Genomic DNA, 25,245 nt, shown 5'->3' on the forward strand with positions numbered 1-25,245 from the left:
TGCTGCAGGACGAAGGTCACGTTCAAAGGTCGCCCTGCAGGCGCTTGTGAGTGAACATGTGACTGTCAACAACAAGTGTGTTTGAACTTCACGGCGTCGCAGCGAGAGTGTGTGTTTCTGTGTGTTTCTGTGTGTTTCTGTGAGTCGCGGTCGCCATGGTTTTCCTCCGACGGACGCTGCTGCTTCGTTACCTGCTGCTGTCGGCCATGTTGGCTCTGCTCTTCTTCGTCAGCTCCTTCTGGCTACGTGAGTCTCGTCCGTCACTCAAACTGGTCGGCCATGTTGGCTCCGCCTCTCAGTCGGTTTCCACCGCTGATGACAACAAAGCACACGTTCTTGCATACAGTGTAAACGTGTGTCATTCTCTTTTGTTATTGTTGAACACAGCATCTCCAACGTAACTTCCTCAAGTGACAAAATTAGCACCGTCATCTTAGCGTTAGCATCGTTATTTACAACCAGAGTCTGCCCAGTGGTAACCGCTGTCCACACCAAGCTAAGAGCACAACCGATCTTTGGGGGAAGGTAGTTCATATGTAGCCTGCTAGCCAGCCATCGTTAGCTTAAAAATTTAAGCGCATAGTCTGTAAAAAATGGTCAGGTACTCAGGGTTAGCCATTGCTTAGATTTGGTAGAATAATGTGTCGGTTGTTGCTTATTTCACAGAGTGTTGAGTTCTTGTTCTGTTGTTGGACTGATCCCGGTCGGGTTTCAGAACCCAGACTTGGCTAAGCATGGGCTGGATCAGACATTTTGTTTGGGGTGATTGTGGCCCTGTGCTGGCAGCGTCAGTCCCGGCATCCAGACGCTGGTCATTCATAACTAAGTTAACACCTGGGCAGAGTTATTTCTGTTGGCTTGCCGTATTTTGGTCCCTTTTTTTCTGGTCAAACTACTTAAGCCTCATCATCTGGTCCAGCTGGTGGGCTTGTGATTATTTTTGAGGGTATTTGGTGACAAACAGTTTGAGTATACCAAAATGTTGACATGATGATTGCGCTCGATGAACAAATTGTAGCGCAACTGTATCTGAAGCCAAACTGCTAGCTTAGCTGCAAAAAACGCAACACACATTAATGGGCACCGACCAAACTTGAAACCCCTCAAAATTGTTTTCATTATCGTCTTTACAGGTAATTTCTGTATTTATGTAAAGTATTTTTAATAAGGCATCAACTCAGGAATGATTTAGACTTGAATTATCAGTCACTGTTAACGTGGTTTGTGTCTTCAGCTCAAGGTGGAGTCCAAGACTGCGGCACCGCAGGGCAGCCATGTTTGAGTTTTCACCGCCAAAAGGTACAACTAACACACTGACAAAACCTTCACCTGAAACCCAAAGAGGCACCGGGTCAGGACTAGTCCAACCTGAATCCTGTTTATCCTGACATCTGTTGCCAATAAACGTCTAAATGATGGAATTAGCTTGTAACACAACAAACAAATGGTAATTTAAAGAATGTATGAGGCTGGTTTGGTTTAATTTTAAACATGACTGTAAAGACTCCACACATCGAGTGACTGATTTTCCTCTTTCAGCCTGAGCCTCTGTTGGTTCCTGAGCAGTGGGCGGAGCCAGACGAAGCTCCGCCCCTCATAAAGGAGTGTCCCGGCCAGTCATTTCAGGCCTGGCGTCTGCTGCTGTACCTGAAGTCCTGCCTGTCAAACGAAGACGAAGACGACATCCTGTTGGAGTCGTACCTGCTGAGCTGGGATCAGCTGCTCAAGTACGAAACTTTAGGGACAAATAATAAACCTCCTGAAGGACCAACGTTTGTTGTTGAGACATGTCGGATTTAGGAGATCTGTAGGTTGTAAAATAGTCACTTTCCCTGGTCGGAGCTTCTCACATGTTGACATTTGTCGGGTTTCTAATAAACTCTGGAACTAATTTGCGATTAGTTCTACTGCTTTCTCTGATAGCTCTCATTTGTCTCCTCAGTTTTATGGAGGCTCTCGGGCCGATGGTCAGTTTCTTCTCTCAAAAAGTGCAAGAAAAGGTTGTGGTGATTCGAGAGTTGTCGCTCAAACACCAAGCGGCGGCTCACGGGAAACCCGATGACCGCTCTGGACGACAAACTCCAGCAGCCTTTGGACTGAGAGACGGGGTGAGGCCGGCAATCCAGCACTTATACACAACAGGACGATGTGAAACTGAAACTTACGGCTGCTTTTTACCATCTCTTCTTCGAGGCGTATCGTTCGGTGCGATCCATGGTGAAGGCGGAGCTAAAAGCGGGCGCGGTCGACTTCACTCGCCGCACTGACTCCGGCTGCCGGACGCTGCTGCGGCTGCATCGATCCCTCCTCTGGCTGAAGCTGATGCTGGAGGGTTTGGCCGACGGACCAGACGCCGACGGCCAATACAAAACACCAGGAGAGCTGAGCAGGTAACAGCAGCCCGACTGTAGCTGTGAGCTCTTCATTAGCAACACCTGCCCACCTAACGTTGTTCCTCCCGCAGGGATGCCTACCAGGTGGCGCTGGCCCCCCACCACCCCTGGATGCTTCGCCAGGCTGCCGAGTTCGTCTTCCTCGCCCTCCCCGACAGGAAGTACTTCCTGCAGCTCGTATGTGTGCAGCACCAGCAGGAGGCGGCACCCGTCCTGCGGATCATCATCCACGCTCTGACGCTGGTGCACACAAGAACTCAACGAATCCTGGCCGAGCACGACATGCTGGAGCTGCCCTGACCGAGAACACACCAAAAACACACCTGGAGGGAGTCAAACAGGGAACACTGGAACAGAGACCGTACTTCTGCATTCTTACAACAACATTTTTAATTATTTTTTTTTTTAAACCAAGTGTAGTTTATTTTGGTCACATCATAACAAAAACAAAGACTCACCAACATCTCTGTCGGGGGCTGGGCCTTTACATGTCTTGATCTTAAGGTTGGGATCAGGGTTGATGAAGGCACTTATTAACTTATTAACAGAAACATATGTGAATAATGTTCTTAATAAATGAAGCATTTTCAATCGACAACTGAAAAATTTATCACTTAAACTGAGCCCAGTGGTCATTTGTGCAACATGAACATTGCTTTTATTGGTACCTGTTGTACATGTCTGTGGAGATTCTCAGTCCTCCAGGTCATGGTCATTCTCGTAGTTTAATCGTAGCGACTGGACTTGCTTGAGTTCCTTGAAGACGTTTCAACACTTGAGTTTCGTTTTCAGTTGGGGTTTGTTGAACTGAAATCAAACTCAGCTGTTCACGGCTCCTTCAGGATACCAGTATGTGGAACTCCCAACCAGTCAGTCAGAGCTGATGAAGCCTCTTGGATGAAGGTGGAACGTCTTCAAGAAACTCAAACAGGTCCAGCTGCTACCATTAACCTACCAGAATAACTGTTATACATGAAAACTGTCCCTGCTGATCTGAACTCGTCTGAAAACATGAGCTCTGGACGGAGATCATTAAGCATCACATAGTCTCTGTCATGGCGCCCCTCTACTGGCTAAACTCCCATAATGCTCTCTGCTGCCAACAGGAACTGTAGTCTGAGTGACGCCTCCTCTGGTCTCTACAGGATTAAACGGTGAGAACAACCAGGTACTGCAGCTGGTCTACAAATCTTGAGGCTTGTATAATCTCAGAGAACGGCATTGTATTGGATTGCAGGCAATGCAAACAACTTGGTGTAATTTCAAAACTGGACTATTTGACAACACAGATGAACCGGAAACATCATCGGAAGGCCTGAGTTCTACTGTTGATTTTCTGAATGCTGTGGAACAAAACCGAAGTAATGACTTATTTAGCCGAGAAGCAGGGCTGTGAAAATTAGTGAAGGAATTGGTAAAGATATTAGTCTGCAAAATCTGCTGTCATAAGATTATACAGTCAGTTTGTGCAGATTCATCTGATATCTGCTCCACCACGCTGCAAAAAAATACTTCCAGTTCAACTGAGAACAAGGGATGTGACTTGGAGCACAAAGTTGGTCCAACGGGTCAAGGTCCAGAGCCAAATCAGAGAAGTAAAAAATAAAGCTACAGGTTCAGTCATCAATAAAATTGCACCAGCTTCTAGACTTTAGCAAGGATTTATGTTATCAAGAGTTAGCTAAACATGAGCTGTAAGCAAAAAGAGGACACAGAGCTCCACAGAAACCAAAAAGGCCACATTTCTCTGAAACAAGTCTGGATGCGAAGTGTTTTATTCTGCATTTCAGGGTGATGAACATGTTTCAGGACGTGGACGGATGGAGGAAGGGGCTTTCCTCTGCCTGGTGGCTCTTCATGTGTGTCTTCAGACAGTGGCTCTGGGTGAAGGCTTTGTCGCAGAGGCCGCACTGGTACGGCCGTTCTCCGTTGTGGGTCCTCATGTGGACCGTGAGGTGTTCCTGGCGAGAACACGCCTTCCCACAAACCCCACATACGAACCGTTTGATGCCCAGGTGGCTCCTGACGTGACAGTCCAGGGTGTTCTTACGTTTAAAGAAGCGGCCACATTCAGAGCAGCCGTACGGCGCCTCACCGGTGTGGACCCGCATGTGGGACTTGAGCTCGCCGTTGGCCACGAAGCCTTTGCTGCAGACGATGCAGACGAACGGCTTCTCATTGGTGTGCGTCCTGACGTGAAGGTTTAGGCTGGAGTTTGACAGGAAAGTCTTGCAACAGATGTGGCAAAGGTACGACCGCTCCCTGACCGTGTGGATCTTCTCGTGGGACTTCAACGTGCTGGAAAGTTTGAAGCGCTTCCCGCAGACCTCGCAGCCGTAGCGCCGCTCCCCCGAGTGGGTCAGCTTGTGGCGGGTCAGAGACCTGAGGTCGTACAGCGACAAACCGCAGATGTTGCAGATGTATTTGTCTCTGCCGGTGTGCAGTTTGCTGTGAGCTCTGAGCTGCGCCTTCAGACCGAATGATTTCTGGCAAACGTCACACTTGTGCGGTTTATCGGCCACGTGGACCCAACGGTGAGTGGTCAGGATGGACATGTGAGCAAAGGATTTGTTGCAGACGTCACATTTGAACGGTCTGTCTCCGGTGTGCAGTGAGCTGTGGCGGTTGAGGCTGTGGAGGGTGAAGAACGGCTTGCCACACTGCGAGCAGTCAAAGGTTTTTTGATGGTTTCTAAGATGTGCCTTTAACTCCTCCACAGATTCGAGTCGATCTCCACACACTCCACAAACAGCCTGCGGCTCGTCCACGTGGCTCCAGGTGTGTCTGATCAGGCTGCCCTGGTTCCTGTACCAGATTCCACACACTCTACATGGGCTTTTGCTCTTCCTACCATGTATCTTCAGAATCTTGGAGGGGCCAGTTTTGGGCCTTGGCTTCCTCGATGGCTTTGGCAGCTGCAGCTCAGAATCTGGGTTCCACTCATCGTCTCCGTGCAGGTCCTCTTCACAATCTCTGTCTACGCTTGAGTCCACTTCATCCTCAGCAGCATCTTCTTTTATTTCCAGGTCCTGATGTCGTTGTGACGTTGAGGTCACAGCGTCCACTCCGGTGCCATCTACGTGTTGAACACAGCTGCTGTAGAGGGAATATTTTAAATCAGTTTAATTTGTACCTGAGGTCCGATCATTGAAACAGTTTAAGTAACTCAACCAAGTAACTACAAATTCTCTGCTGTTTGCTATAAATGTACCTTGAGTGAAGCTCGGCCTTGTCGGACTTTATAACCACAGCATCAGTGGGCAGCGGTTCGTCATCCGGTTCCTCTTCTTCCTTTCCCGTCTGCAACAGTTTGTTCCCACATTCATGTGTTGGGGAAATAATATTAGTTTGAGTTGTTTTCGTTGACATCAGCAGCATAAATGAGTCCAGTGCGTACCTTCAGCCGGATGTAGAGCAGAGTCTTTCTGATCCCGGTGGATTTCATGGTCCGATAGATCTCGTCTGGTGTCAGCGAGTTCACGACAAGCCTCTGCAGCCTCTGGCTTCGGTCGACCTTAAAGATGCTAAACGGTTTGTTGTCTCCGGCCAGCTGAGGGAAGGTGGACCTCAGCAAGTCTAAGAAGTCGGACTCCTGAAGACCACGAGGACACTTGAAGTTTTTCACGACCGACCTCAGTAGCACTGAAACAGAAAGGACACAGCAGGCACTCCACATCAACTCATCTTTATCAAACATGATCCAGTCAGTCTTATGCAGGACCAAATACCTTCTAGGTATGATAGAACCAGATTACACAGAATAAAAGTTCTAACAAATTAAGATTCTGCATTTGGTTAGAAAACTAATTCCAATCGTCCATTTTCGTCCCGTTGAACTGGGACCTAGCAGGTCACATCCTAGACATCCCTCTATCCACCAATACTTCCCAGCTCGTCTTGGGGGATACCAAGGCATTCCTGGGAGAGGTAAAACATGTAATCCCTCCTAGAAGGATAAATCTACCGCAGGGTTCAATCCCAGTTGCCTGTTGCCTGGAAAACCACTAAAGGTAGGCTCCCAGGAGGCATTTCCTAAGAAGGAAGCCCTCTTGTACATTTTTTGGTCACTACTCAGAATTCATAGCTACAGATGAGGGTTGGAACGTAGATCAACATGCCATGAGGCACAATGACAAAGACTTTTGTTGATGACCTCCGACCAGAACGTGACTCAACCAAACTGGGATTGACGAGGACAGCGCTGGCCTGAACAAACTCCCCACAAAAAAGTAGGGTACACATACAAGGAAAGAGAAATGATGGAATTTAGTTTAGATGGTCAAACTTAAATAATTCATAACAAACAAAGTATCAGGTCCCGTAAACCTAACGAGTATTTCTATGAAAATATACAATGTATTAGTTGAGGCCGCATCCATTTACCGGATTCTGAGACCTCGTTTGTCTCGGAGTCGTCCAACATGCAGATCCTGAGGGAGTGGTGAGTTGGTTCTTCGCCGAGTCTAGGTCTACCTCGCCTCCTCCTGTCAGACTGATCTCTGGGAGGCGAAAACCCAATAGCAGAAAAAAAACCCACTATGTGAATAACCACGATCTGAAAGAGAATGAGGTCTGAGAGCAGACGCAACGGCCGTTTTGTTCCCGATTACCTCGTGTTGATTCCTGTTTGATTGGTCGACGTTGTGGCAGATCGGCCATTGTCATCCGGTTTCTGTAGAGGGTGAATGTTGTCACTGCAGCTACCGGGACCCTCTGCTGTCTGGAAAAGTTCCCAAAGGAAACCAAAGGCAGGAACAACATTGCTCAGAGAAACAACAACAGCTTCCCAACTGCCACTTGATTAGCCAGCGACAAACATAATCCCAAAACAGACACAAAATCCAGCACAAATATTTCTCTGTAGGCAGCAAAATGCCCTGATGGATTCTTCTACGAGTTTAACTTCAACATGGATTTAAACAGTTCAGAATTCGGTCAGAGCAGTACCTTCAGTCGGATGTAGAGGGCAGAGTTCCCAGCGGACCCGATGGCCCTGCTGACCTCCTCTGGGGTCAGAGTCTGGACGTTCAGAGGCTGAAGTCTCCTGCTTCTGTCTGTCACGAAAACGTCAAAAGGTTGTTCACCAGCCAGCTGAGGGAAGGAGGACCTCAGAAGGACCACAAAGTCTTCCTCCTGCAGACCTCGAGGACACGGAAGCTCCTGAATCGGGTACTTCTTAAACGCTGGAACAGGAAAATTCACCATGAAGGAAAGAAACTCTGAGCAACAAGATAAGACTTAGAATTAGCTGAACAGAAGGACCTTCAGTTTTTGCTCCGGATGTCCCAAGTACGTTTCTCTTGCCACTGATCAAATCCGAGTCATTTGATATTTACCATCTGCCAGTCCCAGTTTCTAAGACAATACACAGTTCAAGTACCACAGAGCAGCTGTAGTACCTGGTTGTTCCACCAGGTGGAGCCTCTCACTGTTTAATCTTGTAGAGACCAGAGGAGGCGTCGCTCAGACTACAGCTCATGGTGGCAGCAGAGAGCATTGTGGGAGTTTAGCAGCAACAGAGACTCTGAGGAGGTTCACGACGTCCAACTGGAGCTTTGTTAAACCCAACTAAGATTGAAGATTAGAGCCCTACCGATTAAATCAACTTATTATAGCCCTTTTCAAAATAATGATCATCGGCCAGAGTTTTTCTGATTAAACGGTGATATATTCATAATTTCTGTAATTGCTGTTGTTGTGCCGTTTGTCCACTAGATGGAGCTCTGACTCCATTCAGTCCTTCAGTCCTCACCACTGTCTTCTCAGCAGTACATGAGGAAGCTACAGCCAGGCAGCATCAGATAAGTTTAGAACCACGTTGTGACATTAACAATGACTCAGCATGTCTCCTGGTTCACATTAACAATGACTCAGCATGTCTCCTGGTTCATTTAAACTCTCTTTGCCATGAGTCAGGACGACTGACGTGTGCTTCGGTCATGCTTTTCATTTACGTTGCTAAAGTTGTGCTAACCTAGCTTAAGCTACTCCCTGTCTGTTTATGTTAGCAGTAGCATTGCTGTAGTTATGCCAACCTAGCATAGCGTTAGCTAACAGCCTAAAGCCAGTAACTGCAGAAATAACGTCAGAGTACAGAACAACCGTCCATCACTCCGTCAGCTGTGTGTTGAGGCGATAAGGAGGAGCAGAGGGGAGACAGATTAATTGGTCCACATCATACGGATAAAAATAAAAATATCAGCACAGGACAGACGTCAATCAACCAATTATTAATTATTGATGAAGGTAAAGTATTCTCAGTGTGCAGACACAGCATCCTGCCGTAGACTAACCATCAGGCTGATTAAAGAACACCTTGACGGGCTTCGCTCCTGATCCTAATGTCAACTCAGAACATATCAAATGGTTACAGGTTGCACGTGAAGGCACGAAATATAAAATGAACAACAGATCGTACCGACGTTGGAGAGCACGTCGCCCTGAGAGGCCTCCAGGATTCGGATCTTCAGCTCCAGATGGTTCTGAGTGTCGCTGACCCGAGGTCTGCCGGGCTTCTTCCTGACAGACCGAACTCTGGGCGTCGATGACCTGCAGGAGAGCCACAGGTTCTGATTGGCTGCTGAGTGTTACACCTACAGTTTCTACCTGCCACCAGGGAGAAACTGGGATCTGTTACCTGGATGGAGTTTGATAATCCGGGTCCTTCAGGTCTTCTTGTTGCTGTGTGGAGCTCGTTGCCGGTTGCTCCTCGTCGTCATCATCATTGTACCAGACGAAGCTGCCAGAGTCCGGATCACCTGGACACACCTGCTGAGTTTGCTGCTGCTCTTTATCCTCTTCATCCTGGAGGCCGTCCACATCGTGCAGCAGAGCTTTGAGTTTTCAGGCGAAACCAAAGAAAATCTGATCAGCGTTCCAGCTGAGGTAAGATGTCACATGAGAACCGTTAATATCTGACCCCCAACTGTACATGTTGACTGAGTTTAGAACATCCAGCAGGACATGGTTGTGTTTAGATGGAGCCGAACTGTACATCTCTTCATTATAAAGTTTTCTAGTTTCCACTTTATGCGTCTGACGTGTGCAGGTACGTCAGCGAGCAAGAAAATCTTAAATTAGTTGATTTCTGAATGAAGTTCCACGACTGACATTAAATGACTACAGAGTAGGAGGAGTTTGGTTTCTGTATTCATGTCAAACTGTTGATCAAGTCATTAAAACTTTTTCCTTTTAAATTTTGTGAGCGTGGAAGTGTGTCCGCTGCCCAACAACGACATGTTAACTGAACCGTGTTTTAAATGAGGCTCCATGAACCAACTTAGACTTCATTTACATGATGAGGTGTGATGCCGAATCTTACAAAACATCATTAGAAATCCTGTTCGTGTTCTGTTTATGACGTCTGACGTCTGCAGGTTCGTCAGCGAGCAACAAAACATTCAATCAGACAATTTTTAAATGAAGTTCCACAACTCGATGCCAAATGACTGCAGAGCTCACGACCGTACTGAAAATGAGTTCACTGAGAAGACGTAGGTTAAACTTTGTGGTTCTGCATTAGTGCCGAATCGTTAATCACCTCATTTAAACTAGTTCACGCTTCACTCTGTGAGCTCTGAAGTCTGTTTGTTCTCCAGGGAACGATTAAGCCTTAAACGAGTCGCTTTTTAAACGGAGTTCGGCCCGGGCGGCCCCTGACCTCGTCTCTCCAGCTGGACCTGAGGCTGCAGCAGCTCCAGCTGTCTCCGCTGCCGGTCCAGCTCCCGTCTGAAGCCCGACGCCTCCTCCTCGTAGTCCGTCACCGTCCGCTCCACCACCGCCAGGATCTCCCGGGCGGCGGTGCTCAGCTTCTCGGTGATGATGCCTCGCAGGATGTCGCTCTTGGACATGGCGCCGAGGCCGTGGAGCGGCTCGGGGCCGCCGCCGCTGCCCTTCATCCAGTAGAACATGCTCCGCGTCTCCGAGCTGCTCAGGTGCACAACAAAGTCTGGACGGAACCACTTCCGGGTTTCGGTGCAACCACGAACAGCGTCCGTGCAGAAACACACCATCTTCACCGTTCCTCTACAATATAATATAATATAATATAATATAATATAATATAGTTTTACTCGTGAAAACAGTTTGAATTCTAACTGAACTACCTCGAGTTTCTCTTTAAAGTTTTTCTTTCGTCACATGCATCTGATTTATTTAGGAATTAAATGTAATAAATATTTAACATACCTGGTTTAATTTGCGCATCTTAGAAATAAGCTCCAGCAGAAACAATAAAAACAATGAATCTCATTAGACTTCTGTGCGTACTTTGACAGACTTAATTTTAAGATATTAAAATTTTTTTAACTTACGCGGCACACTGAAGGAGCAAAACGCAGAGAAATATTTTAGCTAAAAACTTATAAACTGCATCGCAATCTAAACGTAATGAAAGAAAGTAAATTTACGATAAATATGTGAAAATAAACAAAATTTTATGTCATGCAAATTATGTTCTTACTTTCAAACATTTTAAATAAAAAAGAAAATTGCTGTCATATACTTTCAAAATGATCAAAAATATTTCATAAATGGACGCAGCTGCAGACGTGTAGTAAAAATAAGAATAAACTGATATTAGGCAAAAACTAATTATTTTATATTCTTGTACATATTTTTTATGTCTTAATTGTAATATTTTTTTTAAAATCATGTGCAGTTTAATATTATGGTAATGTCAAAAAAAAAAGCAATAAAACTTTTCCATGTTTCTGCTGCAGGTTATCTGATTTTTAAAATATTTTAAGACTTCATTTATAAATAATTTGTAGCGATACATTTAAAGGTATTAAAAAAAACATGAAAGTATTTCTTCATATTTATGCATTAATAAGTTACAAAACTTAAAAATGGTTTTAAATATTAAAAACGGAGCCATGACGGTGGTTTTTCTATTTACTGGAGCAGAAAGAAGCAGCATGAATGTGTTTTAGAACGAGGAGCCTTCAGGGACATTAAATCAGGACAGTCTGCCAGAATCATTTCACTTTTTAAAGTTTTGAAACAGATTTGTTGCTGAAACCTGAAACATTCTCAGACAACGTGTTCAACAAAAGCAAGAATCACCTAAACGTGGCAGAAAAGTGACGTGAAAAAATAACAAATTTAATGAAAATATGCACAAACCAACACGACATCACGAGCAAACAGAACTTCAGGACGACAACATTCAGGATAAAAACCTCCACGGGTCTCGCACATCGACGGTCGAATGAGTCGAATACAAAAGTTTAAAAAATGACAAACACTAAAATCTGAATTAAAAAACCTTCGTGACCTTCGAGCCGCTGAGCCGAGCTCAAGCCGGCGGGCGTTTTTCTCTCCTGTAAACAAAGTAAAACATGTTCTGACATAATCATGGATCAGTTTCACCGTCGACACCAGTTTTATTAGTAATACTGAAGCTGCAGAGCATCACACCACTCGCTCCTCTTTTCATTGTCAACAGTTTCTCGTTCGAGGCGTCGGGATTTATCTGTTTGCTGATTTTCTTCTGGTCAACAACCGTCCCGTCTTAATCCGCCGCTAAAAGTAGTCCCAAACAAACGCACCGTGCTCCCATCTGTTAGTAATCGTTGATGCATTTTACAGTTTCACGTCGAACGACGAGTCGCTGTTGACCAGAAGAAAACCGTCGAGGCGCCGCGCTGCAGCGTTCGACCGCCAAACAAACAGAAGACGACGTGAAATGATGCGACACCATTTTTTTGTTGTTTTTTTTTTCCCCTCCACCAAAAGTTCCAGAAAACGATCTCACAAGAACCAACGTGGAGGAACTTTCCAAAGCGGCAGCTCAGGAAAACCTCGAGGTGCCGACTTTAGTGACGGACGTTGACATTAGTTTGGGTTTAAAGTCGAGCTTCACGGATCGAAAACATGAATCTACGAACTGCGAGTTTCATTTTTCTGATGTAACGTCGATGAACTGTCGAGCTCTGACGGACGCTCGTCCAGCAGAGACGAGAATGTTTCGTTAGAATCGTCTTCATGCACAGAAAAACCTAAAACACAACTTCAGTCTCTTTGCAGTTGTTCTTGTTCCATCTTGTGTCTGATTTTGGTGATTTTCTGTCTCTCTGCTGCCGTTTTGTCTATTTTTAGGGAACGATTTGACCCATTTTGTGTCTCTTTGTGGTTGTTTTTGTTCCATTTTGAGTTTAACTTCAGTCAGTTTGCGTCTTTAACTCGCCGCGCTGTCTCTTCGACGTCGGTCGGTTTGGGGCGACCCCCACGAGGTGTTGAATAAATAAGTTTGCTGTAACAGTCTCCATCAGGTTGGACCGGTTCAAGGCTGTCCAAGTACAATGGGTTAATCCTGGAGGGCTGCTGATGTTTCTTCTTCTGAAAGTCAACCAACCAGAACCAGAACCCAGTCTGAGCAGGTAACAAAAAGACTGAATGAATCTGGAAAGTTCCTCCTCAACGTTAGTCTCTAGAAACAGTCCAGGAGCTGTAGGTCCACCTTTCAGTCAGTTTTCAAGCTGCGTCCAAACTGAAGAACCTTTGGGTTTCAGAGTTTTGGTCAGTTAGAAGAAGGTATGTGAAGACCTCAGAGGATCCTAACGTTGTCCAGAACAAACACCTGGCGGGAGACAGGTGGCTACGGCCGGCGTCGCACCTCCTCCGACTGTACAAGACGAAACATGGCGCCGCCGCCTTATTCTGGGGATTCACAACCGCTGAACCCTGAAGCTTCACAGTTACGCCGCCATAAGATCCTGATCCATGTCAGGATCACCAGGACCAGAACTCCCCTGCTGCTGTGTGGTAACGTGTAGCTCAAACATACGTTAAATCTTTTACGATTCGTGTCAGTTTTTGTCAATTTTAGTTTGTAAAGCGAACAAGGAAAGTGTTCTGTGGTCTTTAAACTGCGACTTTTGTGCTCTGTGATGCTTTTGGACCAACGTCAGGTTCTGAAATGTGGAAGAAGTCCTAAAATCATCCAACACAACTCAAACGAACGCTGTGTGACCTTCTGCTCACGTGACTGAGTTCAGACTCGCACTGAAAGCCAAACGTTACTCAGTTCGACAAGTTAGATGTCATCAGGACTTACAGACCCCTGGTTCAGTTCAAACACCAGCTTTCACACATGTGCTAGCTCAACACCAACGTTCCTTCTGTAACCTGCTGCTCCCGTTTAAATACGTGGTAACTGGTGAACGTACTTGGAGAGCAAACAAAACATCAGAGTCCAATTCTCCCCCAAGTCTTCTTTTGAGCAATAAAAAACGACAAACTTTGAGTTCCGTCATCTGATATTACAAAACACTTCCGGACGCTTTAGATTTCGGCTGTGGTGTCGTTTCAGTATCTGTCGGGACATTTGCAAGCATTGGTATTTACATGAACCTAAACCTGATCATTAATAAATACAGCACTATCGATTAATAACACTGGACATTTGTCCCGTGCTAGCGTAGTGTATTACTAGCCACGGACACATGACGGGATAGAACAGACCAATGAAACTGGGATAAACCATTAGCTGAGTGGATCCCAGCTTGATTTAAGGTCATCGAGCATCGCAGAAGTCTTTGTCATGGTGCCACTGGCTAACTGGCTAAACTCCCACGATGCTCTCTGGTGCCAACATGAACTGCCTGGAGCCTGAGTGACAGTGAGAGGCTCCACCTGGTGGTGCAGGCAGGTATTACCGCTAATCTACAATAACTGAAATGCGCATTATTGAGGAAGAGCAGCAGTGACAAAAAAAAATTAAACAGCTCGGAGTGATGGCATAAAAACTGAACTGAGACATCCCCAGTGTTGGTATATTTAGGCAGGTATCGCATCGAAGTCACGTTGTTGGCATGGCGATAGCCCTGTTGGCTAGCTCGTAGGCCACTGCTGCACACACTCCGGTTGTAATCGCCAGAAAAAGACGGCGGCACCCGTTTCTGCCAAATATGGGCGTCACTCACAAAGATGGTCAGCCATCTTTGTGAGTCACACTAGTAAGCTGCTCCGTTGATGGGCGACATCTCCTGCACGCGGTGCTTCAGCAGGTGTCTCTTCACGCAGTGGTTCTGGCTGAAGGTCTTCCCGCAGACGGGGCACTGGTAGGGTTTCTCCCCAGTGTGGACTCTCATGTGCGTCACCAGGTTGGACTTGAACGAGAACCTCTTGTTGCACTTGCTGCAGGCGAACGGTCGGTCCTCGCTGTGGTTCTTCATGTGGATGCGCAGGTTCTTGTCTGTGGAGAACCTTTTGCCGCAGACTTCACAGACGCAGCGGCGCTCCCGGACCGCCGTGTGGCCCGAGTGCAGCACCATGTGGCCGGACAGCGTGTCCAGGCTGCGGAAGCGTTTGCCGCACACGTTGCAGCCGTACAGCTTCCCGCCGGTGTGCGTCGACCGGTGGTCTCGGAGCTTCAGCTTCGACAGGTAGGACTTGTGACAGACGTCGCACTTGTGCGGCTTGTCCTTGGTGTGGACCCAGCGGTGGTTCATCAGCACCGACTTCTCGGTGAACGCCTTGTGGCAGATCTTGCACTTGTAGGGCCTGTTGCCTTTGTGCCGGGCGATGTGGCCCCTGAAGCCGGACACGGTGATGAAGGACTTGCCGCAGATGTTGCAGCTGTGAGTTTTCTGGTGCGTCTGCAGGTGGCTCCTGAGCTGCTCCGTGGACTCGGACTGATGCCCACAGACGCCGCACAGACGCTCGCGCTCGTTCACGTGGCTCCAGGCGTGTTTGATCAACATGTTCATGGACCCTCGGAGGATCTTGCAGACTTTACAGGACAGCTGGGCGTCGCTGTGGTCGGTCAGCGGGGACGCCGCCGCCGCCTGCTTGGTCTTCCTGGCCTTGACCTGCTGCTTCGCCATCATCCTGTCGGGTTCTCCGTTCCTCAGGCGCTCGTCGCTCGTGTTCGGCCTCCAGTCGTCCTCGCCATCGGAAACATCGTCGCTCTCGGACGGCATCAGAAACCAGAGGTTGGCCGACTCCTCGCCGTCGTCCTCCGGCTCCACGTCTTCAGGATGCGACGCCAAGCTGTTGGACAGAACGTTGGGTCCCGTTTCTCGCTGATGGACGGGGCTGCTGGGAACACAGAGCACAGCACGACTGGGCTGAAGACAGGACTCCTCTTTAAAACAACTTGTCAGATTTGTCAGCTTAAACTAATCAGGAAAATGAACCACGTTGTGACGATGCTTTTAAATGGCTTTCCGTTTCTATTCTACATAACGTCTGTAGAAACACGCTGATTTTCTTCAGCGCTCACCTCCGGTACAGGCCGGTTTGTTCGGAGAACGACGGAAGATCCTCAGCGGCGTCGACGTCTCTCTCCGGGGGAAGAAGGTTCTTCTGTCCGGCCTCCACGTCGTCTCGTGTCTGAAAGAGTTTGTTTTTTCGACGAGATTTCAGACACAAATCCAGTTTCTGACTAACTTTTAGGCGAGTTTCAAACAGTTTTGGACCAAATATGAGCAAACGTGAACAACATCAGTGTGATTTAGGACAAACGTTATCGTGGCTTTAGGTTTATTTCATGACGGACACATTTCTAATCATTTCCATCTAGTTTGTGAAGCTGTGAGTCATTTCTAGACGAGCTGATCATACTGTAGAATAACTATAAATGATTACAGAGCGAGTTTGGACACGTTTCCTGTCATTTTGCGCATTTTGTGTCATTTTTATGTTCCTTCTGAACAAACTGGTCATTCTAGACATTTACTTCGTGTCACTGTGGACACAGTTTGAGCCGTTTTATACAAACGCTCAGTTGTTTGAAAAGACAAAAGGATGTATGTTGGAATGAGCTCAGGACCACTTGGGAAGGCATCAGACCTTCAGTACCTTCGGCCGGATGAAGAGGGCAGAGTTCCGGTTGGTCCGGTTCACCTGGTGGATGTCCTCCGGCGTCAGACTCTCCACCTCCAGGGGAAGCAGCCTCTTGGTCCTGTCGGTGGTGAAGACGTCAAAGGGTTCTCCGGCGGCCAGCTGAGGGAAGGTGGACCGGAGCAGCAGCAGGAACTCGTCCTCCTGGAGGCTTCGAGGACACTGGAGCTTGTGGACCGGATACTTCTGGAACACTGAGAGGAACCAGAGACACTCAGCCGGTCGACAACACGAAGGAAAAGACACAAAATCTTTCTAAAATGATGCCAACGATGTTCCAGATGGAAATAAATCTGTCCAAACTCCGTCAGTGTGTGAACTGGTCGAGTGTGACCGGAAATCTGCCCAAAATGTTTTAGAAACTGTTCAAAGTGACTCTAGATTTGTCCAAAACAACACAAAATTACACCCAAATGACTAAAACTCTGTCCACAATGAGCCAAAAACTGTTGGAAGTCATGATAAATCTGTTCAAAATGAATCCAGATTCGTCTAAAGTGGCTCAAAGTTGATTAATGAGACTCAAAATATTTTCAAAATCCCTCAAAAACTGTTTAAAATCCCTACAAATGGGTCATAAAAGAAAAACCATTGGGAAATGACTAATTCACTCAAATTTATGTCCAGAATGACAATAAATGAGTTTTTTAATAGTCCGTAGTGAGCCTTGAACTGTTCAGATTCACTATAAATCTGTTTAAATGAATCCTGACTTCTTTAAAGTGGCTCAAAGTTGATCAAGGGGACTCAAAACTGCTTCAAAATCACTCAAAAACTGTTTAAAATGACCATAAAGGTGTCCAAAATGATTCAAAACTGTTTAAAATTGGTCAAAAAAGAAAAACCTTTGAGAAACTACGAATAGTTGAGTAAATATTTTGTCCAAAATGTGTCGTAATCCTACATAATAGTGTCCAGTGTGGAACTGTTCAGAACCGCTGGAACGCTGATAAAACAGAAAACCTTTGGAAACGACTCCGGATTCGTCTGAAGCATCTGAAACATCCGGTAGAACATCCTGCTGATAACGTCGTTTGTTTGAACACGACTCCTGTCAAAGTCGTACATGTGAGCCGCGGCTACATCAGAGCAGCTACAAACAAACCTATATACAACATTTAACCAACATTTACTGCAGAACAGCCGATCCGACTCACCACCGGGCGTCGTCATGTCGTTCTCAGACTCGTCCAGGAACCGGATCCTCAGGTCCACGTGGGAGGACGAGTCCTTGCTCCGAGGCCGACCGCGTTTCCTCCTGACAGGCAGAACTCTGGGACACAGAAGCATTCGTGTCAGCGGATCGAACAGCCGATCGATAAGCGATCAGCTGCTGGCGACTCACCGGCTGCTCGCTGCCGTTTGGTCGGGAAGCGAAGGAGCTTCTTCAGCTGCAGCCTCTTCACTATGAAGCTCTGCCGGACGCTGAAACGAGATTCACACCCAGTCAGAGCGTCTCTCAGAGGACAACATCTGATCGTTTCACGTCTTTAAGCCGAATTTACACAAACTAACGAGCGACTGTGTGACTTCAGTGGATCGCAGATGAAACCCAACGGTTGAAAAACGACTTCCGAAACATCGTCCACAATGAAACAGACCTGCCAGAACCGACTCCTAATCCGTCCAGAACCACATAAACGTGTCCAACATGACTGAAACTCTGCCCATAAAGACACGACGATCGCTCACGATGACCATAAACCGGCTAAAAATGACTCCAAACGAGTCAATAATGACTCAGGTATTGTCCAAAATGACATGAAAATGACTCGCAGATGATCAGAAATGACTTAAATAAGTTCTGATGTTTGAGACCAGGCGATGTGTGGGTGAAGGGTTCTGGTACCTTCAGCCGGATGTAGAGGACGGGAACCCCGGTGGACCTGGTGGCTCCGTGGATCTCCTCCGGCGTCAGACTGTCCACCTTCAGTGGCTGCAGTCTCCTCAGTCCATCGGTGGTGAAGGCGTCGAAGGGTTCCCCGTCGGCCAGCTGAGGGAAGGAGGACCGGAGCAGGTCCAGGAAGTCGGACTCCTGGAGGCCTCGGGGACACTGGAGCTCCTGAACCGGGAACTTCTGGAACACTGAGAGGAACCAGAGGAAACTCAGCGAGTCCAACAGAGCGAAGAGGGAACCCGTCAGAACCGGGACTATACACGGTAAACTCACCGATGGGCGACATGACGTTGATCTGGGAGTCCTCCAGGATGCGGATCTTCAGATCGATGTGGGACTCCGACTCCTGGTTCCGAGCCTTTCCACGCCGCCGCCTGTCAGACTGAATTCTGGGAAACAGGAACGGTAAAGACGGAGATCAGAGGATGAAGCTGTGGACGCTAATCATCAGCTGGAGGCGTCCTGCTGCAGTAGCGGTCGGATGACATCAACATGACCCACAAACTGACTCCAACATGATCCAACATGACTCAAAATTCACATAAAAAGGACAAAAACACGGCGAAAGTGACTAAAAAATGTCCAAAATGACGTAAACCCGGCCAACAGTTCTCAAATATATTTTAAAAAAAACACAAATACATCCACAAATGATTTAGAATTTGTCAAAAATGACTAAAACATAAAAACAACATGGCACAAACTTGTTGGTAACCAAAACCCTCGCTGCCATGAGAAGCCACCTGCTGATGTGTCGGCTGGTCGTCGGCGTGGACAGATCATCTTCAGCGTCGTTGCTCTGCAGAGCCTCCTCCTCTTTGGGCTGCAGCTCCCCTGTAGACTGAAACAGCGACAACCTACTCATTAAACACCGACCTCTTGGTCTGCTGACGTCCAGCAGACGGTGCCGTTCGCTGCAGTACCTTCAGCCGGATGTAGAGGGCAGAGTTCCCAGTAGACCTGATGGTGCTGCTGATCTCCTCCGGGGTCAGAGTCTCTACGTTCAGAGGCTGAAGCCTCCTGGTTCTGTCCGTCGAGAACACCTCGAAAGGTTCCCCGTCGGCCAGCTGAGGGAAGGAGGACCGGAGCAGGTCCAGGAAGTCGGACTCCTGAAGACCTCGAGGACACTGGAGCTCCTGAACCGGGAACTTCTGGAACACTGAGAGGAACCAGAGGAAACGTTCACATTAATTGAGTCTCGAGCTGAAACAGAGTCGGAGTTACACTGGATCATAAATAAACATACAGCCGTTCTAACATCTGGTTCAACATCCATGTTCTCCTCAGTCGGGTTCTTCTGGTTCCGTCCACCAGCTTCTGGTCCATCTCTGACTCCTCTGGACAGAACCGCTGCAGTTCAACTAAACTCGTCATCTTTCTGACTCAGACTTGTTCCTTCATCAGTCCACAGGTTCTGGATGGTTCCAGTCAGGACTTTGGGGAGACCAGTCTAGAACCTTCATTCCAGCCTGATGGAACCATTTCTTCACCACTTTGATGTGTGTTTGGGCTCATTGTCTGGTTGGAACATCCAACTGTGTCCAAGATCAACCTTCTGCTGATGGTTTCAGGTTCTCCTGAACAACGTGGAGGTGATCCTCCTTCTTCATGGTTCCACTGACTTTGTGTAAAGCTCCAGGTCCACTGGCAGCAGAACAGAACCAGAGCATGATGCTGCCACCTCCATGCTTGATGGTAGGTTTGGTGTTCTTGGGGTTAAAGGCCTCACCTTCTCTTCTCCAGACATGGTTCTGCTCAGTGTTTGTTCCATCTGACCAGAACTTTCCTCCAGAAGGTCTTTTCTTTGTCCATGTGATCAGTGGAGCTTTAAGGTTCTGCTTCTAGAGGAAGAACTTCCTTCTCCATCACCTCTCAGCTCATGTTGATGTCAGACCCTGTGGACACTGACAGCTGTGTTCCAGCAGCTTCTGGTCCATCCAGAGCTGCTTCCTGCTGGTTCCTGGTTGACTCTTGACCATCCTGACCAGTCGTCTCTCAGCAGCAGCTGCTAGTTTGTGTTTCCTTCCTGATGGTGGCAGTAACACAACTGGACCATGAGCTGCATGCTGACACACTGATGGTTCTGGATCTGAAGCTGCTCTGAAATGCTCCAAGTGACTTTCTGACTGGTTCCAGTCCCTGATGTTCTTCTCCAGATCTTTGCTGAGCTCCTCAGACTTCAGTCTAATGAGTGGATCAGATGGTTCTGTTGAAACTGGATCAGAGGAGTCAGCAGCTGGAGTCGATCAGAACCACTCAGGAGGAGTTAGGAGGCCATGAAGCTGAGAACATTAGAGAAACAGAACCTTCTCCATCAGCAGAACTGATAAGTCAAGTTTCTGTTTTTATATTTATGATCCAGCAGGTTTTTATCATGTCTCCAGAAAACCTTTAATAGACCTATGACAGAACCAGAATCCAGGATTGTTTTCATGATCCAATGGTTCCATGGTTCTGGGAGTCACTGGAGACTGACTGATGAACATGGACCTTATCAGCTGTAGATGCAGGATGTGTGTTGGACGTACCGCTGGCCGACAGGACGTCGGTCTGGGAGGCCTCCAGGATCCGGACTCTGAGGTGGATGTGGGTTTGTGTGTCGCTGATCCGAGGTCTGCCGGGCTTCCTCCTGCCACAGATAATCAGACATGACATCAGAACCGTCCTGAGTTCTCACAAACAGCAGCGGCAGACCGACTGAAGCACCTCAAGAGTTTCCTGCTTTGATCTGAGGAGGACGAAGCCTCGGTGGCGGCGGCGGCGTCTCTCTGCGACGGGTCGAACTCGGCTGACTGCACCTCCTTCGGCTTCTGAAACACAGCAGTTGGAACGAGTTCTTTAGGAAAACCGCACAAAAACAAACCGGATGACGGAACATCACAAAACGTTTAATCACACCGAGAAAGCAACGCGGTCTCATTCACCTGCCTCTGGAACAGCCGAGGACGTCCGAACCACAGGGACAAGGACAACAAAGAGACAACCGGGTAGAAAACAGAACAGAACAACAACAGAGAGACACAAAATGACCACAAAGAGACGCACAACAAAAGCAAAATAAACCATATATGCACACAAAACAGGAAGAAGTTCGTCTGCGAAATGAAACAAGGTCCTCCATGTGACACGAACCTTCAGCCGGATGTAGAGGGCGGAGTTCCCGCTGGACCTGATGGTTCTGTAGATCTCCTCCGGGGTCAGACTCTTCACCTCCAGGGGAAGCAGCCTCTTGGTCCTGTCGGTGGTGAAGACGTCGAAGGGTTCTCCGGCGGCCAGCTGAGGGAAGGAGGACCGGAGCAGCAGCAGGAAGTCGTCCTGCCGGAGGCCTCGAGGACACTGGAGCTCGTGGGCCGGATACTTCTGGAACACTGGGGCAGGGAAACGGTGGAGAACATGAAGGGAAGGACTCAAAACGTGTCCAAAAAGACTCAAAGCGTCAACAAAATGACTCATAACTGAAAATACCTGACAAAAATCCATCCAAAATTACCTGAATGTAGATCTATGTGACTCCAGAACGACTCAAACTGTTTGCAAAATGGCAAAAACCTGATCGAAATGACTCATAACGTGAACAAAATGACTCATAACTGCAAAAATCTGTCCCGAATGGCTTGAAAAAAACCTCAAAACGACTCTAAACTTGACTCTTTAACTCTTAAAATGAGCCAAAATTACTCAAAACGTTTCCAAAATGACAAAAAAAATCCCCCAGATGACTGAAAATCTGTCCAAAATTACACGAACGTGGCTCAAGATTACTCAAAAACTTGATCAAAATGACCCCAAAGAGAATCGACTTTCAAATAAACCATAAAATCTGGACCAAAAAAAAGTCAAATGGCCGCAAAGAGACACAAAATAAAGGCAAAAAAAAAGCAAAATAACCACAAAAAAGGGCCATAAAAGCCAGATTTTAAAGAGCAAACGGTGGAATGAAGTCACATCATCAGCAAAGAAAAGTTTTATAAGTTTTTCTTTATAGTTTTATAGAATTTCTTAACAATTTATTTGACATTTGGCAAATTCTTAACTTCAAACGTGGAACAAAATGTGTTTTTCAGACTGAGGGAGGTGGTTTTTAAACAGCTGAGGAGGCGTCGAAACAACACAAGATCAAACATACGTAGAACTTTAGACTTCTTACTTCAACCACGTTCTGAAAACTGCTGAGAAGCTTCTCCTGAAGTTGCCGGAGAACCAAACTGTGGTGATAAACTCTGCATGTACCAGGTCTCAGGTCACCGCCGCTTCAGACTCACCTCCGGTTGACAGAACATCGATGTCCGAGTCCTCCAGGATGCGGATCCTCAGGTCGATGAGGGTCTGAGAGTTGCTGATCCGAGGTCTGCCCACGCTCCGCCTGTCAGACTGAACCGTGGAACTCAACAACCTGCAAGACGAGCAGCCGGGTTACAAACAACGGCGACGACGAACAAACGCCGCGCGGTTCTGGTCGTGCGTCATGAAAACAACCTCGGCGCCGCTTCGTAACCCGGCTCGGCGAAGTGAAGCTGCTCAGGAGAAGAGCTCAGCGACGCCCGGTCGTCGTCGTCGTCCTCCTCCTCCTCCTCCTCCTCCTCATCTTCATCCTCCTCGATCGCCTCTTCATCCTCGTGCTCGTCGTCCTCCACCTGCTGCTCGGTGTAGCAGACGATCCCCAGACTCTCGCTGTCCTCCTCACCTGCACACAGATCACACCTGAGTCGCCGCCTCCACCTCACAGAGCGCCGCGTCGCCACATTTAAACCGGTCATGCCAGCAAGCACGGCGGCGGCAGCATCATGCTCTGGGGAGGTAACCAAGTGGCGTCGCTGCACCGTCACAGGTTTTGCTCAGGGTTTACATATTTGTCTTTCGGGACCAACAACTAAGTTCGACAAAAGTTCTCGGCTGAATTTTGAGGATTTCAGGTTGTCAGATCTCGTGCTACCATCAAGCACGGCGGCGGCAGCATCATGCTCTGGGGGCTTTGATCATAGTTAACTGACTGGTCGTTACCTGATCAAACACGACCTGCAGGTTCATCAACAACAACATGATCCTTACTTGGTTCGTATTTGTGCAGCTCCTCCTCCTCCACCGGTTCACCGGCGCCGGTCTCGCCGACGGGAAAAACGTGCGGCTCATCTGGATCACAAACAGACGCTTTAGTTACTAACAGAGTCGCAGAAGAACCTCATTAAAGAACACAAACAAAGCACACAGAATATCTTCAGGTTCGTTTAAACCGAATAAAAAGTCGTTTCTGTTCGAAATCACTGCAGACGACGAGTCAAGAACAGAAACAAAAACTCATCGTCTAAACGGAGCCGTACGAGTTATTAGAAACCCACGAACAGACGAGATCAGAAGTTTATAAGCGCCGTGAAAACACGTCCGTCTAAGATTGTGTCACTGAAGTGTTTTTATTTGTTCATTTTTTTTGTAGGTTTCCTGGAAATCAAACGCGTCTTGTTTTCACAATAAAACAGAATATTAACGTCTGTAGTTTCTGCTTTAGTGTTCATTAAGGAGCTTCTGTTTAGTCTCCATCTGGAAAAAAAACCCTGGATGACTTAAAAATAGCATTTTTACAATTTCTCTTTATTTACTTTTTCCCCCTTTTGTTGGATTTTATTTTAATATTGATATTTTATATAATCCATGTTTGGTCTTTGTAAATTAATGAGATGTTTTTAAATTTCTTATTTTCACTTTTTTAAAACATTTTTTCTCTGACTTGTGTATTTTATTTTCATTTCACAAAACTGAAGTTTCCTTTTTTCAATTAATTTATGATTTTCTGATTCACGTTTAACATTTTTCTCATTCTTCCTTCTTTTTTTTAAAAACGTAATTAAAGTTTCTTCATTCAGATTTTTTTTTACATTTCCTATTGAGTTTACTTTAAGTGCTTTTTGAACATCTCTTGTATATTTTACACTCAGTTTTGTGTATTTCCTTGTTGTCAGTGTTTTCCTCTCTGCTGCATCCTGACGTGTTGTTCTGGGTCTGAAGCTTCGTCCTGCTCTGTCTGAGCGACCTGCTGTCAACACTTTCATCGTTTCTTTGACATTAAAAACAATAAATCTGTTTATTTATTATTTCTGCTCCAGCTGTGCGCGCTCCCGCTCCGTGCCCAGAACCCTGCAGAACACCGACCGCCGCCATCTTTGTTTTGATTCAGATGCGCAACTTAAGAAACGAGTTAAAAATCTCAGTTGTCGCTGGTTGGACTGAGAGGTTCCGGCCCGGATGTCTGAGGGAGCCTCCGGAGGTTCCGCGGACCGGCTCGGAACATCCGTAGCTGTCCGCTCAGCACCGGAGCGGCTCCCCGAACATCACCGACACGGTTCGGCTCCGGGGCTCGAATCTAACAACAGGCTCGACCTAAACGGCCACATCGGAACCACCGGGACGGTCCGAATAGGAGCCGAACCGGGCAGCGACAGCGACGGTTCCGGTGTCCGGTCCTCCGGTGTCGGTGGGTCCCGACGAGAACAAAGCGTCGGCAAATTAGCGGTTCTGTGAACGGGGTTCGCCGGTAAACACTCAGCGGGAACCCGGCGGCTCTCACCGGATGTCTCCTGCTTGATCTCCGGCTGCAGCAGCTCCAGCTGTCTCCGCTGCCGGTCGATCTCCTGCCTGAAGCCCGACGCCTCCTCCTCGTAGTCGGTCACCGTCCGCTCCACCACCGCCAGGATCTCCCGGGCGGCGGTGCTCAGCTTCTCCACGATGATGCCTCGCAGGATGTCGCTCTTCGACATGGCGTCCAGAGAGTCCGGCTCCATGGAGTCCCCGCGGGTCCAGCTCAGCATCGTCGGTGCTCCGAGGCTCGGTGCGGGGACAAATGCGCGGGAAATGCTCCCCGGAGCCGGTGCAGCCGCGAATGGTGTCCGGCTGGAAACACGAGCCGCGGACAACTCGGTTCTCTGTCAACGGGCAGATGGAGAGGAGAGGGTCGGCGGTTCGAGTCCGGGCGGTGCCAGGGCAGGAGAGGGGCCGCAGTAGATACATAGAGAGGCCAAAACATCTGGAGAGGGGCCAAAACATCTGGAGAGGGGCCAAAACATCTGGAGAGGGGCCACAGTAGATATATAGAGGGACCAAAACATCTGGAGAGGG

The 25,245-nt window shown here is 47.6% G+C and overlaps 3 protein-coding genes across 4 annotated transcripts; 1 reads left to right on the forward strand and 2 right to left on the reverse strand.

The window, feature by feature from the left end:
• The first annotated feature begins 155 nt into the window (after positions 1-155).
• On the forward strand, positions 156-2,693 carry LOC103365253 (ceramide-1-phosphate transfer protein-like). The gene is made up of 6 exons (XM_008292655.1): positions 156-246; positions 1,235-1,299; positions 1,540-1,727; positions 1,943-2,108; positions 2,194-2,390; positions 2,465-2,693. Exons 1-6 carry the CDS (start codon positions 156-158, stop codon positions 2,691-2,693), a joined length of 936 nt encoding a protein of 311 aa, XP_008290877.1.
• A 72-nt stretch (positions 2,694-2,765) lies between these two features.
• Positions 2,766-10,319, reverse strand: LOC103365254 (transcriptional repressor CTCF-like). Of its 2 annotated transcripts, none has more exons than XM_008292657.1 (9): positions 10,054-10,319; positions 9,031-9,226; positions 8,812-8,942; positions 7,341-7,576; positions 7,004-7,113; positions 6,777-6,892; positions 5,791-6,035; positions 5,605-5,693; positions 2,766-5,486 (listed from the first exon to the last, which is right to left on the reverse strand). In XM_008292657.1, exons 1-9 carry the CDS (start codon positions 10,301-10,303, stop codon positions 4,199-4,201), a joined length of 2,661 nt encoding a protein of 886 aa, XP_008290879.1. In that variant the 5' UTR covers positions 10,304-10,319; the 3' UTR covers positions 2,766-4,198. The 2 variants fall into 2 exon arrangements, with proteins under 2 accessions (XP_008290879.1, XP_008290878.1); XM_008292656.1 differs by having other exon boundaries at positions 2,766-5,489.
• Positions 10,320-12,478: 2,159 nt separating this feature from the next.
• Positions 12,479-24,951, reverse strand: LOC103365255 (uncharacterized). The gene is made up of 17 exons (XM_008292658.1): positions 24,698-24,951; positions 23,188-23,268; positions 22,615-22,822; positions 22,401-22,531; positions 21,271-21,506; positions 21,063-21,068; positions 20,845-20,948; positions 20,667-20,767; positions 19,062-19,297; positions 18,882-18,979; positions 18,412-18,527; positions 18,091-18,326; positions 17,587-17,666; positions 17,399-17,514; positions 16,200-16,435; positions 15,622-15,731; positions 12,479-15,437 (listed from the first exon to the last, which is right to left on the reverse strand). The coding sequence occupies exons 1-17, from the start codon at positions 24,936-24,938 to the stop codon at positions 14,351-14,353; spliced, it is 3,423 nt and encodes a 1,140-aa protein (XP_008290880.1). The 5' UTR covers positions 24,939-24,951; the 3' UTR covers positions 12,479-14,350.
• Positions 24,952-25,245: the final 294 nt, after the last annotated feature.

This window comes from Stegastes partitus, unplaced genomic scaffold (genome assembly GCF_000690725.1).
Source record: "Stegastes partitus isolate 25-593 unplaced genomic scaffold, Stegastes_partitus-1.0.2 Scaffold823, whole genome shotgun sequence".
In the NCBI taxonomy this organism is placed as follows: domain Eukaryota; kingdom Metazoa; phylum Chordata; class Actinopteri; family Pomacentridae; genus Stegastes; species Stegastes partitus.

What these genes read in the sequence shown, in the direction of transcription:
- LOC103365253 (XM_008292655.1), top strand. Translation starts at nt 156, where the DNA reads ATGGTTTTCCTCCGACGGACGCTGCTGCTTCGTTACCTGCTGCTGTCG. An exon ending in TGAGTTTTCACCGCCAAAAG is followed by an intron (nt 1,300 to 1,539) that starts GTACAACTAACA and finishes TTCCTCTTTCAG; the next exon opens with CCTGAGCCTCTGTTGGTTCC. An exon ending in ACACCAGGAGAGCTGAGCAG is followed by an intron (nt 2,391 to 2,464) that starts GTAACAGCAGCC and finishes TTCCTCCCGCAG; the next exon opens with GGATGCCTACCAGGTGGCGC.
- LOC103365254 (XM_008292656.1), bottom strand. Translation starts at nt 10,303, where the DNA reads ATGTTCTACTGGATGAAGGGCAGCGGCGGCGGCCCCGAGCCGCTCCAC. An exon ending in GGTCCAGCTGGAGAGACGAG is followed by an intron (nt 9,227 to 10,053) that starts GTCAGGGGCCGC and finishes GAAAACTCAAAG; the next exon opens with CTCTGCTGCACGATGTGGAC. An exon ending in AAGGCCGAGCTTCACTCAAG is followed by an intron (nt 5,490 to 5,604) that starts GTACATTTATAG and finishes TTCCCTCTACAG; the next exon opens with CAGCTGTGTTCAACACGTAG.
- LOC103365255 (XM_008292658.1), bottom strand. Translation starts at nt 24,938, where the DNA reads ATGCTGAGCTGGACCCGCGGGGACTCCATGGAGCCGGACTCTCTGGAC. An exon ending in CGACGTCCTGTCGGCCAGCG is followed by an intron (nt 19,298 to 20,666) that starts GTACGTCCAACA and finishes GGTTCCTCTCAG; the next exon opens with TGTTCCAGAAGTTCCCGGTT. An exon ending in CAAACCGGCCTGTACCGGAG is followed by an intron (nt 15,438 to 15,621) that starts GTGAGCGCTGAA and finishes CTGTGTTCCCAG; the next exon opens with CAGCCCCGTCCATCAGCGAG.